At 52.8% G+C, this 18,861-nt stretch overlaps 1 protein-coding gene across 3 annotated transcripts in view; it reads right to left on the bottom strand.

Moving 5' to 3' along the window:
• The window catches only part of RGS3 (regulator of G protein signaling 3), a 97,213-nt gene that overhangs the window by 60,297 nt on the left and 18,055 nt on the right, over positions 1–18,861 (bottom strand). For 2 of the 3 annotated variants that reach the window (XM_067308936.1, XM_067308937.1), the window contains 9 exons: positions 18,617–18,711; positions 17,571–17,639; positions 16,600–16,660; positions 14,238–14,328; positions 13,272–13,339; positions 8,985–9,066; positions 5,371–5,476; positions 4,267–4,609; positions 3,765–3,804 (listed from right to left, as the gene is read on the bottom strand). In XM_067308936.1, coding sequence (XP_067165037.1) covers positions 3,765–3,804; positions 4,267–4,609; positions 5,371–5,476; positions 8,985–9,066; positions 13,272–13,339; positions 14,238–14,328; positions 16,600–16,660; positions 17,571–17,639; positions 18,617–18,711 — 955 coding nt within the window. Of the gene's footprint in view, positions 1–3,764; positions 3,805–4,266; positions 4,610–5,370; positions 5,477–8,984; positions 9,067–13,271; positions 13,340–14,237; positions 14,329–16,599; positions 16,661–17,570; positions 17,640–18,220; positions 18,294–18,616; positions 18,712–18,861 lie in introns of those variants that run through there. The other variant, XM_067308938.1, reaches the window with a different exon arrangement.

Raw genomic sequence — 18,861 nt, 5'->3', positions numbered from 1 at the left:
TAAAGCTGTCACAACATGACCGCTGATTTTCAGCATTACAATTCACCGCTGGAGAAAGTCTGAGAAGCCTGACTGGTTTTTTGCTTTGCCCCACTTTCCAGCTGAAAGCCGTTATCCTTACTCAAAAGTGGGATTACACAGCAGCCTTCCTTTGCAGCCTCCTGTCTCAGCTGGTCGAGCAAAGCTATGACATTTCCCAGCAAGCCAACTCCAGCATCTGTGGCTGCTCCAAGCTTGCCGGTCTACATTGTTCCCAGACCAGGTGACATCAGGTGGTGGGTCAAACTGGACCCAGAATCTCTGACTTGCTTTTAATCACAGGATTATCAATTGTTATTGATAATTACCAACAATGCTGCCTACACCCCACAGGAGATGAATGCAGGGACTAATGCAACCAAATAGTTTGGTGGGCGATATGATGGAGGCAGCAAACACCGGTGCTAAGGATGGCTTTACACACAGCCTGCTCCCCAGGGCCATCCCAGGAAAGGGGAGCCAGGCTGAGACCAACACATGGGAGCAGAGCCAGAAAGGAGCTGCCAGGACGCTGCCCGCTGTGCTGCTCTGCTCTCAGATGTCCTAGTCCAGCAAGGTTGTCAAGCGGGGAGCAGCTGTGAAATATTTCCTATTATTAACATAAGATCCATTAGGCCCAAGGGCCTTGGCGTTCTCTAGTGACCCAGGAGTGACCCTGTGTACAATTCTGGCTGTCCCTGATTGTCACAGCTGAATTCAAACAAGAACAAGCTCAGAGAAGGGTTGGTAGGCTGGCATAGGGGCTATGAGATCAGAAGATCACGGTTCATGCAGTCTTGCACAGCAAAGGCTGGGGAGGAATACGCGCACTGCGTATGAATACCCGAGAGACGACTTCAGGGGAAGAAGAGGAGCTACTGAAGCTAATGTACCCCTAGGAAAACTCGCAGTGATATGGGAGCACTAGAAGACGTGAGACAGATAAAAGGGCCCTAGGCCCGTGGCACAGATTTCCATCACACACACATTCCCATCGCAGCAGCAGCAGGACCTGCCACACTGAAGGCAGAAGATGGGACAGGTTTAGGGTCTCCAGGAGCCCTTCACCCCAGACCATGTGCCGCTGGGCACTAGCAACCGGCACTCACTCCTGAAACCTGTGAACAACACAACTCCAAAGGGAACTGAATGTTTCTCTAAGCAAAAATTTACACCTTTTTCAGAAAAGTCCCAATGAAAAAAATCAATCTTATCATCTCCCTCCCTCTCAAAGCTGATGAATCAAACCAGCTCGGCTCCAGCAGGCAGACCTCTCCAAGGCTCACCACTTGGATTTGAACACTTCCAAGTGAGAACCTGGATAGTGGCCCAGCACCCTCACCAGCAGGAGGGTCTCAGGAAGACTCTCCTGCAGCATCCCTGCTAAAGGGATGTCCCAGCGGAGACCGCCAAGCATCCCTCCCTCCCAGCCACCCAGCTCCAGGCCTCTCTGCTCCCACCACAGCGGTTCCCAGCACGGTGACTTCTGCCTTTGCACCACAACGGATATCCATAACCTTCCTGAGCAGGAATGGGCCAAAACACTTCTGAACATGGCTCAGAGCAGATAGGGTCTGGTCCAAAGCAAATACATGAACCTACCCAACATTACATACTCCATTAAGTATTAGGAAGTAGCATGTTTACTTTCAGATAAACGCCAGCAGAGCCAGACCGTGCTGTGTTGGCAATCCGGACCCTCTGTTTACTGTTTGCTTTTACAGCCTGGCCCGGTGGGGGGGATGGCCCTCGTGACCTAACAGGTTGTTTCCACCTCTAAGTGCAATAATCATGACATTTTCTCTTTTCCTTTTCTCATGGTTGCACCGCCAGATAAAATCGAAGCACAAGAAACAGCTCAACCCAGGACAGATACAATCTGTCTGGGAGGCTCAGGAATTACTTTTTCTCTTATCCCTAAATCACCTCATTTCATTTGAAGAATTCATCACCTGCACAAGCCCTGTTTTCTGTGCTCTGGTGCAGAAATGCAACCAGCCTGCCTGAACCTTCAGTTCCTGCCACAGTGTGACTGGTGGCTAGCTCCGTACTGCTTCATTTAATCACTGTTCACGTTAACCAGCATCATCTTCTCTCTGAAGACTTAATGTTAAATAAACTGAAAATAATCATTACAAAATTGCTATGGGAAGAAGCCTGAATCTTTCAAATTCCACCCTGCTGTAAAAAGAAGTCCCCGTGGCTCAGTCCATCTTTTCACAGGATCTGCAAACAGCAGGAAAGAGTTGCAATTATCCACGGTACAAAACATCCCCTGCGTTTCAGCTAAGGAAAATTCTTTTGGCTGCAGAGCTTGAGTGCTGGGAGACTCGAAGCCACTGGGGCCTCGGACCCACGCTGCTCGCTCCGCTGGCGTCCCCACCACAGCTTTGCCAGCCCCACACTTTGCCTCCTATGAGCACCACCCCACCGTGACAGACAGCGCACAATAGTCTAGCTGGAAGCCTTGGTCTGATAGCCATGCCCGCACCAGGAGAGACTGCTCCTTGGAGATCATGCCTGGGAGCTCAGCTCCGCTACAGACACACAGCTCAACCTATGATCATCTGAACAGGCCAGAGTGAAAGTCTCCTGCTGCTTCCCAGAGCTTCAAATGACCAGACAAGAGGTGTTTCTGCATCAAGCTGAGTGTGCCAGAGACTGCAATTTCTTTAACAAGTTCAAAAGCACCCAGCGATCACCCTGAGGAGCACCTCATTGTTCTTGGGGTTTTCCTGTCCCTGGTTTCCCACTCCAAGTGACAGTTACCTGATGATACCCAGCTTAGGGAGAACTCATCTTAGCCTCTGCTCCTGTCTTCCAGCCCAGGATTCATGCAGTCCCCAGGACTGCTGCACACCTCACCCCGCTCTTCCTGCGAGCCCATCCACACCCCATTCTCAGGGAAGACCCAGCAGATCTGCTGCAGAAAGCAAGTACATGCTTCAAAGGGATTTCAAGGAGACCTGGCCCAGGGACTGCCAGAGATGTTCCAGCAGCTCAAGAAAATGAGGATTCCTCAGACCTGGCACCACAATCTGCACTACACTGTTTGTACAAATCTGATTCATGGCCATCCTCACTCCTTCAGTAACAAAATGCACCTCAAAGCAAGGGACCAGAATATCAGCACTCCCAGCACCACAAAACGTGGTATGAAGGGACACATGTCACAGCCAGACCCATGTACACATCCAGGGAACTGCCTCAGCAACCAGACTTAGAGTTGCTGGTCCTCAATCTCAGAGCACTTTGCAAGAGAGGACAAGCATTATATACCTTTAACGAAAGGTGAAACAAGGTCCCTGCACAAAGACATGTGTCAGGATCCAACCAGGACTCAAAGAACACTTCTCCTCATTCAGCACCACCAGTGCTATTCAGGAAGTGATTCTCTTGCACAGAACAGAGCAATCCAATGACTCCACTCTTCCTCTCACAAATTTCACTAAAGTTTTTGTCATGCCCCGACAGAAAGCCTACGCCACTAGCATCCCTTCTTCAGCCACTCCACGAGCTCCAACGGAGACCCTTAGCAGCTCCGATCTCTTATGTGCTTGGTTGTAGGGTTCTTGCTTTTATGTTTGACCCAAAGAGTGGGAAGATATTATTGCCAAGAGCCCCAGCTCTGCCACTGCTGCATTGCAGAGTAAGATCACAGAGCAAGGTTTCCTTAGCACTAGAAAACCCAGCTCCCAGCTCTGCTGGGTGGTCAGAGAAGCTTTTTCAGCACATCAGCAACTTACCCACAGTAGCGTTGTTCTCTTGATAGACAGGCCTCAGCAGCTGTAAGACACAACCCGCAAAGGACACGGTCACCTTAAGTAGGCTCTGGATAGACTTTAAAACAACAAACAGCAAATTTCAGCATGTCAGATCCAGCAAACCCCAAGTGCTTCAGAGAGAGGTGAAAACCATTTTGCTCTATTACCAGCAGAAAATGAAAGCAACGGCTTGCACTGTGGCCTGTGCAGTGGAAACACTTCCCATACCCTTACCTCTTGAGCGATCCCTGGGAAGAGGCAGCAGATCATTCTTAGCTCTACAGTCCCAGTGACAACTGCTTTAGGAATAGAGTAAAAGGTCCCCCTGGGGACACAGCTCTGGCTTGGAAACATGGCATGTGCTCTATACAACGTACAGAGATGATGCCTGGTAAGACCAAAGCACAGGCCCGGAGAGGACCCAGCAAGCACAGCCAAGAATTAGGTGCAGTAACTTGAGTGTGGTGCTCAAAAGCAGCCATACCTGGCTCCCTGGGTTCAAAGGCGCTAAGATGATGTAGTTCTTGTCCCCAGTAGAGGGTACCCGTGACAGGGGTGGCATAGTGTTCTGGCTCCGCTTCCCAATCTCCGTGTACCTCTCCCAGCCGTTCAGCACCAGCCCATCACTCCCGTCATACAGTATGTGGCAGCTCTGGCGCTGCTCGGGCCGTGGAGGCATGGTGTTGTTTTTCTCCCGCTTATTGGGTGGTGACTGGAGGTCATAGGCAGACTTGCAGGATGATCTCCGGATCATGCCTTCATGACCTGACGACTTGACCTGTGGGACGAGCCTCCAGACCAGTAGTATGATCTCAGTGGGACAGTTCCTGGAAGAGATGTCAAGGGGCAGGTCAGAGACAGAGCAGAAGGGAGTGAAGCACCCTGAGGCGCTCAGACAGCCATATGCCCTGCAGGTCCTGCCTCCATCCCTAATGCCACCCTCCTGCCCTTCCCTCCCCAGGCCCTGAATCCACTCAGACATCCCTTCCTCTCCCCCTCTGAAGAGTCCTGTCCCAATCTCTTGCCTCCTCAAAGCCTTCCCCTTTCTATCGCCACTCAAAGCTCTTGCTACCCTAACCAGAGCTCCTTCAAAACTGTCTCTCCCAGAGCCCTGTGCTGAGGGACTCCTCCACACCACTTTATAGAGCTGTCCTCCCCAAAATTCCCTTTCCCACAGCTAGGAGAAGACACACACTCCTTGTTGAACACCTCTGAGACTCAAACTTTGTTTCACCGGCAGTCTCCCTGCAACCGCCCTGGACATTTCCCCTTGCCCTGAGCTCCCTAAGACTCCTCTTGTACCCCTTGAAAGCTCAGCTGCCTGCCCCACACTTCAGTTACCTCCACACAGTGCCACAACCCTTCCAAGACCACCCAACCCATTCCCAGGTTATCTGAGGAGACTTCTCTGTCGTAGCCCTCAGTCACCCCTTCCAGGCCCCATCTCCTGTGTGGCTGGATCCCTTTTCCTCCTGCCCTACCCAAGAAGGGCCATGTGGACCTGCCAGTGATTCGGGCCGCCCTTGCACTGCCTTTGGGGGGATTCCACCTAAGCCCAGCCCAAGGCTGGCTTTGGGTGAATACCCACCGGATTTCATGTGCCAGCTCCACACACTTCCAGTGTTCCACAGGTTGCTCGTTCAGCTGCAGCACCGTGTCCAGCTGCTGCAGACCGGCCTTCTCTGCCGGGCCACCTAATGGAGAGAAGAGTTGAATGCCAGTTACCTGCCGGACAGAGAGCTGAAAGCACCACAGAAGAAACCCACAGGTAAGGGGACACCCAAATAGCACAACCTCACTTCTAACCCTAATCTACTGCCCTCACCACCCACACCTTGTCCTCCCCAAGTCCTCTTGCTTCCTTACTTTGAGCCCCATATAGACCAGTGCTCTCTTTCCCTGTGGTCCACTCTTCTCTCCCTGCTGGATACCATACTGACCCAAGCTCCTCCTCCTCCACTACCCACAGGACCTCCTGACCACCCAGGCCTCTGCATCTACCACCCACCAAACCCCACACCTAGCTCTTCTCACTAGCTCAGCTTTTCTGAGATCTCCATTTTTGGCATACAGGACCCACTGCCCTTCAAACCTTGATGTCAGAGTCAGCACAGGGTTGAGCACACATCATGCTCCATGTTCATTACGGGAATCAAATGCCACACCCCAGGTGAAGGTCTGCATCACCATCTCTTTCAGGAGCCTGCCAGCCCTCCAAAATAGGCAGCTCACTCAAAGCACATTATAGCTACCAAACAAACCAGAGCCACCTCCATACAGCTCTTCCATGTTTGAAGGCAATTTCTCCATTTATATTCTGGGCGAATCAGCATCATAACCCTCCCTGCCAGGCACTTCCAGGTTTCTGCTGTGCTGCAGTCCTTGGGCAAAGTGCTGCCATATTCACACTGAGTGATCAGCCCAGGGGCTGTAAAAGAAAGCGGCTGACACAGTCTATGCTATCTGTGGGGCATCCTCACATATTGCCCATGCACTACCTTCCCTTTCCAATTTGCCCGGGAGGATTCTGAAACGGTTGCTCTTTCAGACATGCACTGATCTCTTTTGGATATAAAGCAGCTTCCCTAAAAATGAAGCAGAGCCAGTTGATCCTGGAACTTCACTCTCCAATATGCACACATACATACACTGCCTGGAAAAATCATGCACTTTATCTCAGAGCTATTGCAAACTCCTCCAACACAAGGTAAGCTCAGAGATGCCTTTGTGCTCCTGTGCTTGGAGACAACTGGGAGTCTCCCTGTACTGCTGCTGGGATTGGAGATACATTCACCATCTCTCTACTGGGACAACGGGAGCCTGTAGGTAATGAATTTGGCAGGAGAGAAGCAAATAGCCTTCTCTTCAGGTCTGCCAGTGGGATGACATGGGTAAGTGAATTAGCAGCTTCTTCTGTCAAACTTCGCTCTAAGTTGTGGGAAAGCCAAGACGCGTGATGACCACAAGTAAATGAGTCTGCCTGCGCAGAAAGCTCAGCAGACAGCAGCATCTCACAGACCTCCCTGTGCACACCCCTTGCCATGTGGTGCAACTTTCTGGAGGAGATGTGACTTCCCTTCCAGACGTGGGAAGCTACAGTCTGTCCTCATGCCCTGAGCTGATCCAGGTCTGAAGCCAATTCACGCTCTCAGCACTCCTGCAGATCATCCACACAGGACCCAGCTGGCACCGTCTGCCAAGCCCAGAGGGCTTGGGTTTTGCCTCTACACAACTAGGCAGCTACAAGGCAGCAATCTATTGATGTCAGCTAATCAAATCTTTCATTACTTTCTTTTTCCACTTTTAGAGAAAAACTTGAAAGAGTAACATAAATGTGAAAGCATGAAGGGAAATTGAAAGACCTCAAAATGCTTTTTTTAGCCACCTTTTTATCAGGAGCTGACTCACTGGTCTTAAATGCTTGGGTTTACCAGAGCTGTGTTAGACCAGAGGTGCACAAGATTTTATCATATGGAGGCTGCACACTCCAGCCGGACCCTCACTGCGTGAGTGACATGCAGACATCCCCATTCCTCATCATGAGACCTGATCACCTAGCTGCATCTGAGGGCATCACAGAGGTTTTCTGGACAGCTGGGGATGAGCCAGCTGAAGTGTCCTGAGAGACCAAACACTCCCCACTCCTCCCCCCCAGGGCCAGCACTTGTCATGCAAACCTGTAAGCTATTTCTCACATAGAAAATAACAGAAATACTGTTGTGTTTTAGTGATAATGGACTAGGTATAACTCAGAGAGAGTCAAAAAATTGCACCCCAAATGTTATTTTGGATGGAAAAAAAGATCTTACATCTAAAAGGAAACTTCCTGGGGAAATGTTCATTTTTTTGCAAAAACATCTCATGGGTTGTTTCATTTTGTTTTTACAAAACGAATGCCAAAAGTGCTCAGGAACCACAAACAGGATTTAGAAAAAAAAAAATTACTCATTTGGCAGGCTAAAATGCCAACACGTTAAGCAGTCAAGGCAGCATGTTTGGAAAACTTTGGAAGCTTATGTTAATTTCTTTCGGTTAAAAAAATTGAAGTGATAGAAAACTGCTTCTGAAGTTTTATGCTGTTGAAATTTGAGGAGGGGGGAATACTTTGCAAGCAGTTCTATTAATCACATCGCTCTAACGTTGAAACACTGGTGAACGCTACCATGCACACATGCATCTAAAGTTGCAAAATAAACATACTGTTTTGTATTTGTAATTCCAGTATATGAGAAACTATAGGTGTGCATCTTATTAAACAACTGCATGATGATACGGAAACACAAATCTGCACAAGGCATAGAGCTACACTTGTTTTTCAGTTTTAAGTATTCTTAGCTCTTGAATATATCACTGATGCATTTCACAGGGCTTGGGCCCAATGCTCCTCTAGGGTCGTTTGCTGCACAAAATATGCATTATATGGTAGCATTCAGAATTAGAAGAATACAGGAATGCATCATTTTTCTGTCAAAACTCCAAAAAGCGAACAGATGGGTCTCTGCTTCTGGTCTGTGGCCAGCAGTTACAGAGACACAGCTCCTTGCGGAGCGTACACCGCCAACAGTTCAAAGGGGGAAGCCTGCCCTTCCTGGTGTGCGGCCGGGAGAGCCAGGGGACAACAGAGATGCTGACCCCATCCTGGAGGTCCACACCAAGAAGGAGCTACCCAGGCCCTGGCAACCAAGGGCTCCGGTGACCCTGCCCTCTCTGCACTCCTGTCTGATTCCCCCCATGCAGACACTTTCTATAGGTCTCCTGACCAGTCGGACACTTCTCAGACTGGAGAGGGAAGGGAAGAAAATCTCTGCAATTTACTGTCCACGCTGTGAGGGTGACAGAGCACTGGAACAGGTTGCCCAGAGAGGTTGTGGAGTCTCCTTCTCTGGAGATATTCAAAACCCGCCTGGACGCGATCCTGTGCAACGTGCTCTAGGTGACCCTGCTTGAGCAGGGGGGTTGGACTAGATGATCTCCAGAGGTCCCTTCCAACCTCAACCATTCTGTGATTCTGTAAACCAGAGCTACCCAGTGGCCTCTGTCCTCACTAGGAACAACAGAGAACTCATTCAGAGAAATTATTTGGAGGTAAGCAGACTCCTGCAAGGCAGGGGAGCTTCTGAAACACAATCTAACCCGGGAAGCAAAAAGGAGCAGCAAAGTCTCATTTGAATCAAGAGGGATAAAAATGATCTCATCTCTTACCAGAGTCCACCGCCTGCACACGGACCGGGGAGTCGCAGCAGATTGTGAAGCCAAACCCATCGCTTCCTCGAGGGATCGTAATCTGAAAGCAGACACCGGAGTCAGCCCGTTAAAGGGGAAAGCAGACGCTGCGGCAGATCAGCGAGCATCCCCCGCTTCACCCCGGCTGCCCCGCGGCCTGCAGAAATGCCGCAACACAGCTTTTCTAGAAGCGGCTGCAGAGCTCAAAGGAGCTGTGACGACGAACGCCGTCACTTTGCGAACCCCAAGGACAGCGGGGCCCTCCTGGGCTGCAGCCAAAGGGGATGGAAATGGCACTAAGTCATGCAAAATCAAGCCCAAGGACCAACAGACAGGAACGCCATGCAGCGAGTGTTTTTTGAGCATGTACGAGTCCCCGCTCTCAACTCTTGCGTGTGAGAGGAAAGGTCTGCTAAGCCGCTGGAAGAGGAACCTGGCAGTCTGGCTCTGACAGCGACTTCTAGCGCAGCTTCTCCAAGCAGGTCACTCAAACATTTAGTTTCCACTTGTGTAATACACAACCAGCATTCCCCTACCCCAGAGGGGAGCTGTGAGGATCAGCACCCTCCTGTCCGCAAGGCGCCTGACCACAGCAGGCTCTGCGGGTGTCACTGCGTTCCCTGGGGCGAGCGCGCTTTCTCGCGCCGAGTTTGGCTGGGACGGATATCGTCTCATTTAGGCTCATCTCTCTTCCTGATTCTCAAAGCACCGAGCTTATTAATAAAACGGTATTTATTTTTTGATGTTGGCTTCCAGCAGGAGCTCGGCATGACTGTTCCTGTAAATACCTGATTACCCCCAAGACATTTATCAAGTTCTCTGTTTTACTGACAGAGAAAAGAAAACTCCAACATTTGACCTATATTATTTTTGAGAATAAACAGCCAGAGAGAAGAGGAGGAATCCAGCATAAGCAGCCAAGAAGGAGAACTGATTCAAGACTCTTTTACAGCGGAGGGCAAACCCAGCAAGCTTTCGCTCCTCTGCACCTTTTCCCTGCTTGCATCCTCAACATGAAAAAACAGGCTTCCAAAGAGAAAAGCTTTCTCCCTAGCGGGATCAAAAAGTAGGTCCATACCACCATGCTGAGTATTTTTTCTCTCTGGAGTTTTGCAGATCCTTAAAAGGCCACTTGTGGCTCTGCACCTTTAACCAACCCCACATCTTGCTTAAATACAGGGCACGGGGCACCTGAGTTCTGCAAAAGTGTTACCATCAGCACCTTATGATCCAGCCCAGGATCTCTCCCACATGGAGACTCCACGTTCACGTCTCAAGCCAAAGCTTTCCCCATGCCAAGAGACATCTCACTCCTTCTCCTTGGCTGGCTCTTGTCCACCACCAATGGAGACACCTTCCCTGTGTCACTAAATAACCAGCTACCCACTGCTGGTGCTTCACATCTCAGCTCCCACCACCGCAGCCATTAACAGGGAACTGAACATCCATTTTTGCCACAGAGTTAAGTAAGAAACATAAATATGAGATAGAAGCTTAAAGGTGGACAAGATGGTGTGGGACTCCAGTACCATGGTGGGCACAGGCTCACTGTACCCATAGCTTAGGAGAAAGGAGCAGAAGAGACTTCCAAAATAGAGAATTGAGGAGGTCTAAGACACAAATCAGTCAGCTGTCACTAATGCAAAGCAGAGCAGCATTCCTGCACAATCCAGTGTCTACAGCCCTGCTAAGGAGGAGGCATTTTTAATTAAACTGATTCTTTGAGCAATTCCCAATTTCTAGTATACACTGTCCCCTACTGCAGCTTTAGCGTGAAACGGGAGATTAACATGGGAATGCAGAGAAAAGCTGACGGTGAGCCGGGAGCCTTGTTCCAGGCCATGCAGGAAAACAGCATTCAAAAGCGCAGGACACTGGGACCTGGGCAAGCAAAGCGAACGAGGAGTCTCTGCTCAGCACCCAGAGTTGCACGCGCAGCGGGTCCGAGGGAAACCCCCCCCCGGCTTTTACAGAGCGCAGCGATGCTGCTTAAGTCACTGTCAGTTGTAACCAGCTGCAAGCAACACTTGATTCCCAAATGCACTCATGCTAAAACAATTAAAAAAAAAAGAGATAGCAGCAGACTGGCAGAGACTTAGTGGCCCGCTGCGCCTGTCTCTGCCCAAATGAATAGTAAATTGAGACAAAACCTCTCAGTTTAGCGCTGCCGTAGTCTGCGTGCTCAGTCCTATCCTTAAGTTACACAGTAAACCGTCTCCATCTATCCACTTTTACGCACTACAGCAGCAGGCAGAGATCAGAGATGCCCATCTGAAAGCATTTTCCTTAGATTTCCAATATTACTATTTACAAAACATTCCTAGAAAATCGACACCCCGGTACCAGCACACGCACAGCCCCAAAAGAGGGAGAAAGCCCAGAGACCCTCTTAAACTTAACCCAGGCTTGCAGCAAGGCGCACACACACGCTGGCACGTGGATTTCCCCGCGGTCGCACCGCGGCGGGGTTGCACAGACCTGTCTGTATCTTGGCTCCGAGCACACCTTGCAGAGTCCATTGAAGCGGTTCATGGCTGGAAACCCTAAACTCGCTGTTAGCCCATGAAAACGCAGTCCCCCGCAGCAGCAGCGATCCTGGTCTCCTCGTATCGCCCCAGCGCGGAACAAAACCACAGTAAAACTGGCATGACCGCCCATGGGAACCCAGCTCCAGAGAAGAATGGCAGGAAGCCACCTTTCACCTCCCCAGCCCCTGTCTGTGCTGTATGCCGCTTTACGATAAGCCAGAGGGCTTCCTGAAAACCCTAAGTGACAAGGAAGAGAGAGAGTTTTATATTAAAATTCCTGTCAACTATTTAGTATTCCCTAGTCCCTTCTCTGTTGATGTGGCTTTTGTTCCCGCTGCATTCTTCGGCAGCACGGAGCACTTTGTTATTGCAATGTTCTCACAAACACTTTGAGGATGTTTAAGCGGCGGTTCACAGGCACCGGCTGCGCGAGCTTCACTTCATTAAAAAGACGTCTTGCACTCATTACATGTTAGAGGATGAGAGAGGGGTTTTTTAAAAAAGAAGAAAAAGAAGAAGAGTTTGCTTTTTAAAGCACAGACCCAGAAGATATGGACACCCCGACGCTTTGTGCGCAGGGAGCCGCGGAGGGGGGAGCTTAGGGGTCAATTTAATTGGATCCACATTGCATTAATCTTGCAATGAAAGACAAAGAGAAACTCTTAACCCAGGCAGCAGCAGGGTGCAAAGCAGGACTTGGGGAGTCTTTGCACCGTGCAGCCCACACTGCCAGAGTCACGGTGCATCCCCTTGGAAAACAGGCTGGAAAGGAGGAGAAAACACTTTCCACACTCGTCCGCAGGGATAAAACAGGGTTAGCACCCGTCCACGGTAGCCAGCCCTGCAGCCACTGAAGCAGGGCAAGCGAGGCCGGGGCGGGAGCACGAGGAGCCCCAGTGCTCCTGGGAGACCCCGGAGCGTGGCGGAGCCGGCGGAGGCGCTGCTCCGGGCGTATCGTCCCGGCCCGCCTCGCCGCCGGCCCCGGCTGGAAGGAGGAACAACCTTCCTTCCCAGCCACCATCTTTCAAGTTAGCGGCGACTGCCGGAGAGGAAGGGAGGGAGAGGGGCGCTGGCTTTGTTTGTCTTGCTCAATCGTACGCTTTAAAACAAATAACTGAAAATGCAGCTGAGGGAAGCAGCAAAGCGGAATTCAGCATAGATAAATCACAGGGCCTGTTGAGCCCAGTTTCCGACGCGGGCCTTGTGTTTGCATTCCCATTTCCCATCCTTGCCTCTCCTATAAATCACCGAGGCTCCGCCGTGGGTCTTTCGCCTCCCCGAGCAAACAGCTCTGGAAGGAGGAGGGGAGCAGACGCAGCCCGTCCGTGGAGACGCGGCGCAGGACGGGGCCCGCCGTCGAATGGCACAGCGGGGCGCCAGCCAGCCGGCAGCCTGGTCCCCATCGCTCCCCGTCCCGGCGGCCGCTGCTTTGTCTCTGTGGCAACACACTGGAAAAAACACGAGGCTGCTATACCACAACATGGAGCAAATGAGGGGTTACTACCCCCATCGCCCACCTCTGCTAATTGGTGCGTGACTGGGATCAGTAATTGCCTAAAAAAGTTGTGTTGTGGTGTTGGTAAGGAGACAGACGTAGCCATCCCCTCTGCAGCTCCCACCTCAGCATCATTCGTCTTATTATGCCAACCCGCTGGCTAGTTCGAAACCTCGCCAGACGGGCTCCCAGTCCCAGCTGGGTCTCCACGTCTCCGGTGGGTCGGAGCCCAGTTGCACCTACCTTCAGCTGCTTCATGTTCGCGGCGTCCTGGCTTTCACACGCTGCGCCCTGGCTTCCCGGTGCTGGCTCTGCGAGACAGACGGAAAGGTCACGTCAGCCCGACAGCGCGGGCTCCTGAAGGCCCCTCCACTCCGCGCCTTGTCCAGGCACTGTAAGATCTTTGTATGTCAGGGGGACGTTTCCTCCAGGCTGGGGGCAGCTCCGCATGGTAGCAGCTGGTGCACATCTGGGATGGGCGCTGCACCGGCCCATGCAGCTCCATGCAGCCCGGCAGCATGGCACGGAGACCGGGGCAGGAGAAAAAGCTCACCACCAGCCTGCACAGACCCCAGAGCCAGAGTCTAGCCACAGGATCAGCCCTAATACGGAGGACTGGAAAGCAGGAAGAGGCACAGACACATCACTACAAAATTGGTGCCCCAAGGAGAACCACAGACAACCAAGGGCAAAGCAGGAGCGAGGGGTAAAGGGAAGAGCCCAGTTCCTGTGCAGGGCCTACCAAACTGGCCAGGTTCTCCCCTGCACCTGTCTGCTGAGATCCTGCTGCCCGCTGAGCATTGCAGGGCTGAGACATCCTTGTCGGGGCACAGAGGATGAGCAGCCAGGCTGGACCCCAGCGAGTGATCCCCACCAGACCGGGAGATGGCAGTGCTGGCTCCTCTCCTTCACTGCCAGCAAGGATTTCTGGGTGCAGGCTCCTGATTTCAGCTCCTGAACACAGCTCCTGGGCTGCTGGACTGGTGTGCACAGGGGGGCTCTTGGCTGGGACAGTGCTGCCTGCCTCCAAGCCCAAATCTCCCCAGGAGGCAACACAACACAGCCCACCTGCCCACAGGGGAGGGACCCTCTCCTGCTGGGGTGTGACAGCTGAGGGTGCTTCAAGCCAGCACCAGGTAGGGGCACAAGGTCAACTCCCCTTCCAAGCTATGCCAACACACCCTGGGACATCCCCCAGGGGAGACGCACCTCTGCTCTGCTTCAGCCGCCGCGTAGCCACCTTCAGGTGCTTGGTCCTGCCCAGATCCTCCCCAAGGAGGTAGTACCAGCCGCTGATCTCCTGGGTGGGAATAGAGAAGCTTCTCAATGCAGGGACAGGCACCAGTGGCCCTATGTGTCTTTATGCCCCAGGTGGCACTGTAAAGCCCCCAGGCAGTGCCCACATTACCCATGCATGCTGACCCCATGGAGAGTCACTGAACCTGCTGAGGGCTGGAGAAATTCAGTCCCGTTTAACTCACTCTGGTAACCCACAGCCCCAAAAGGCTTCCGAGGTAGGAAGCACCCTGGGCCAGAGCACAGAGACTCCCCAGACACGCTCACGCACTGAGGCACAGCCTAGAGCACCTCTCCGAGGAAACAGGAACTGCTAAACTCCTGTCCCACTGCAAGGAGGGACCAACCATCGCAACAGTAATGAGCTTCTAGGGTTTTAGAGGGAGATGGCAGGGCACAGGAGACCAGCCAGTCTCCAGTAAAACCATCCCCATCAGGTTTGCAGCGGCTGACAGTCCCGCAAGGAGCACACAGCTCTGGCCTTACCGCCAAAGCAGGATGCTCAAACCAGCCTTCAGCAACACTGGGTGCTCCACAGTGGAGCTCCCTTCGCCCATGGCCCATTTCCACACAGCCAAGGCCACCTCAGCAGTCAAGGGGACAGAGCTGGCCTTGGCTCCCAGGATGCCTCCTGGGAAGGGAGGAATCGTCTCCCTTCCTGGGAGCTGCCGCTGCCTCCCATAGCTCCCCGGGCAGCTGGCAGCAGCCAGAGGGGCCAACTGTCCTGGACCAAGCCCAGGAGTCCAATGAGGTTGCAGGAATCACATTCCCACAGGAAAGAGGAAGGGGTCCATTTAAAATGAGTGATTTAAATCCCCAGTGGGGCATCCATGGAGCAGGTCCAGCTCATCTCAGCCCCAGCTAGAAGGGCCATGTGCTCCCAGCATCCTCCTTTCATCCCGTGAGGGTAGGGTGCCTTGGGGCTGTGCATGGGTGCAGCTACATACCCGGACACTCCTGCTTCTCTGCATGCAATCACAGCTTGTGAAAATCACTGCCAAAATTTGGCAAGGAGGAGACATCTGAGGGCAGGGGAGGCAAACATGACCATCATGATCTTGTCTGGCCTGCTGCATGCAATGCAGAGGCGCTCCCTGGGGAGAGCTGCAGATTCGAGCTGATCCATCTGATTATCTTCACTGTTATAAAACCTGCATCTCACTTCTTATGGGAATTTCAGAGGAGGCCATGCTCAACCTGTCTCTTGCCCTCTTCTCAGATAATCTCCACAAATAGCTCCTTTTTAACCTCTTGATAACGAGCAAATTTCCAGACCTCAAGTGCTATATTAACACTTTTATAAACCACTTCCAGATTTACCTAGATACTCTTAGATGTGCCAACACCAGACTTGGGCTATGGCCAGGGATGAAATCGCTCACCACTGGTGGCTAGGATGAAATGTGCCTGTGAGCCTGTGACCCTTTAACTGCCCAAGGCAGTTCTGCACCTTCCAGTGACACATCTGCTGATGATGTGTCTCAGACACTGGCCTGGAGGCATCTCAGCCACGTCCCTGTATAGCAGTTCCTGCATTTCGGAAGATCGGCAGCAGTCATTTATAGTAGTAGCCTTGCAGGCTTCTTTAGGAAGGCAAATCCAGCTGATCTGAAAGTTGTATTACCAAGAAGCAGCCAGGCTGGGGCAGCAGCACTGTGACCAAATCTGCAGCAGTGGGGACACAGACTGGCACAGAGACCTCCTGGTAGCACCATGGCCTGAGGAATGGCCTGAGAGGGGACAATTTGCCCTCCCCACCACCTCCTCGGCTGGGGAAGCCCTGGTGAGCACAGGGCAAAAGGCAGAGCCCTTCTCCAAGGAAGCGAAACCCCACCATCGCATCAGCTCAGCCACCACCCAGAGGCCATGTGTCACATCTGACGGGTGCCAGCAGGCTGAACAAGGCTTGCCCCATCTCCTGACCCCACACAACCCCACTGTGAGCTGGGTAGGCAGGACTCACAGGAGGCTCCTCTCTGCCAGTCCAACCCCAATTGCTGCTACTGTCCTTATGTCCCCACAGGAGGGAGCAACAATCCCCTGGCCTCCCCATCCCTGCCTTCAGCAGTCACACCGACACCAGTCTCCCAGTGGTTATCAATGCTGGGGATGCAACCAGGGGCCTCCCTGGGCATCTTCAGAGCATTTGCTCCATAGCTAGAGAAGCCCTCTCCATCCCTGCTCCTGCCTTGTGCCCCAAAGGTGCATCATGTCTGTCCACAGGCCTGAGAGGGTGAGCCCCAGTCCCAAACGCCACGCTCCGGCACAGAGGTACCTTGTCCAGCGTCAGGAGGGACTTCACGCCGAAGCTCATGCACCCGATCAGTTCGCTCTGACTGGAGGAGAGTGGGAGACAGTCAGCGTGCACTTGTTGAACTTGTTGATCAGCTCCCCACATGCACCCCTTCGTCAGGACCCTCACAAACATCCCCGCCAGGGCCCGGAACGGGCCTCCCTCCTTTCCATGCTTTGAGCAAGTGTGGTGGTACCATGGGCTTATCCACAGCTGCCTTGGGGCCGCCGCTCAGCTGCCACTGGGGCAAGGAGGAGCTGGACGGAAGCCTCCTATTCATCAAAACCTCCAACCTCCCAGAGTGCTAAAGACCCATGGGTGCCTGATGCTGGCAGAAGCTTGGCCAAGGAGGCAGAAGCCACTCACCTGAGCAGGCAGGACAGCCTGCAAAGTGCCAGACCCCTTGCTGCTGGGCTTTGTCCCTAATTGTTTTGCCCCAAGAAGAAGCGAAAGTCCTCAGTCCCCCAGTCCCTTTCCCTTCGCAAAGCGGCCAAGAGGGCAGAAAGGGGCCTGCCCGCTTTGCTGCATGTTTGCACGTGCAAGATGTGAACTTGTAACAAGAAAGTCAGGCTGGGGGGAAATTTTCAATGTTGGTCAGGTTGAGGGCTACCGAGCAGCAGCAACACAGGCAGAGGGCAGCAAGAGTAGGATTTCTTCTCCGTCGGCGTGCACACGGCATAGTGCTCACCCAACACAAGTTGCACAGGGCAGCCATGAGGACAACCCCAGCCAGAGCCCCCAGCCAGCAAGCCGCAGTCCCCGGCCACACTGCCCTGCTCTCCCCGCCTCGCCGGCCCGCAGCCACCGCACACGGCAGCCCTGACGTCAGGGCCAGCCCTCGAGGGCCAGAGCCCTGGAGGAGCTCACGTGGGGTGGCCAGAGCAGATGGCAGGTTCGCTACCGCGCCAGCCCCGTTTTAAAGAGACCGTATCGCAGCCCAGCAGTCCCTTTACCTGGAATTTCTCTCTCGGTTCCAGACTGTGACCAGCAGGCGTTTTTGCTCGTCCTCCTCTTGCACTGGACTGGAACAAGCAGAGGGGACAGCCCGTGAGCACCGCGCTGCCCGGGAGCGCTCAGCCAGGGCTGCCCTCGTTGCCAGAGATCCCTCGCACTCCTCAGAGGCAGGTTTCCTCCTCCATGCAGCGCTGCAGCAACCACCCCAAACTGCAATCTTCTCAAACAAGTCTCTGTGCACTGATTTACTAAAATTAACGAAGCTACAAGCTCCACTCCGTGTTTCTTACATAACGAGGAGCTCTGCGCCTGTCCGACTGGAGTCACTGAACAGTGAGATGCTTTTTCCTGACAGGCGGCTGCCGAGGGATGTGACCTCCCTTGGGCAGGTGCTGGGGACACCGCTCAGGTGGTTTAAGGAGCAGAGTTGTGCAGGAAGACACACATCTGACATCAAAGGGCAAATGCAAGGAACAAGCTACAGTTCATGCTCTGAAACAACCATCCTGTGCCAGACTAAATATTGCGTGAGGATGGAGGTCTGACACAGGCTGGTTTGCTAGCAATGACAAGCTTCACCAAAATGCTACATGCCGTACAGCTCCTTTACCATGCAGGGACATGCTGTAGCTGCGGGAAATCCTTTTACCTTCCTTGTTCATACCGATGCCCCGTATCACTGCAGGCGCAGGGTCTAGGAAACGGAGCGTGTTTGCCCAACTCCTACCCAGCAAGAAAGTCCAACCGTGCGGGAGCACCGCTGTCATGCTGTGTGCTGACAGCTTCGTGAACCTCGGCAAAGCTCTGCCCAAAAGTTCACAGCATTTCAGCTATAAGAAACAGTAGAATAATGTCTGTCACTCCTCATCTCAGCAGTGGAGCTGCTCATGCATGACGCGTGTTTGTTACAGATAATAATAATGCAAAAGCAAACACGGGGTCTTGGCTACGAGAGGGTTTGCCCCAGGCCAGCGGCCACACGGTTCCCCCGCCACTCCATGGGAACCACGATGGGCCAGAGCCGCCTCTGCCCCGTCATACTCACAAAAGAAAGTGCTCATGGAAGACAGGATTTTTGCTGTCTGGCACGGTCTTCGTCTTTTGCCTGCATTTCCAGTCAGCATCTGGCACGATCGACATCTTTATGTAGAGAAACAAGCAACGCGTTAGCCATCTCAGTGCAAACACAGCCGGCACACAGCTGCCAGCTCTGCCACCGCAGCGGCAGGAGACCGGCAGAGCCAGTTTTATGGATGGCTAAGCCTCAAAGATCCAGCTGAGTCTGTGCTA

The sequence above is a fragment of the Apteryx mantelli genome, chromosome 21 (assembly GCF_036417845.1).
Source record: "Apteryx mantelli isolate bAptMan1 chromosome 21, bAptMan1.hap1, whole genome shotgun sequence".
Lineage (NCBI taxonomy): Eukaryota > Metazoa > Chordata > Aves > Apterygiformes > Apterygidae > Apteryx > Apteryx mantelli.
Note: the sequence above shows the minus strand (reverse complement) of the source record. Positions and strands in the feature narration are given on the sequence as shown.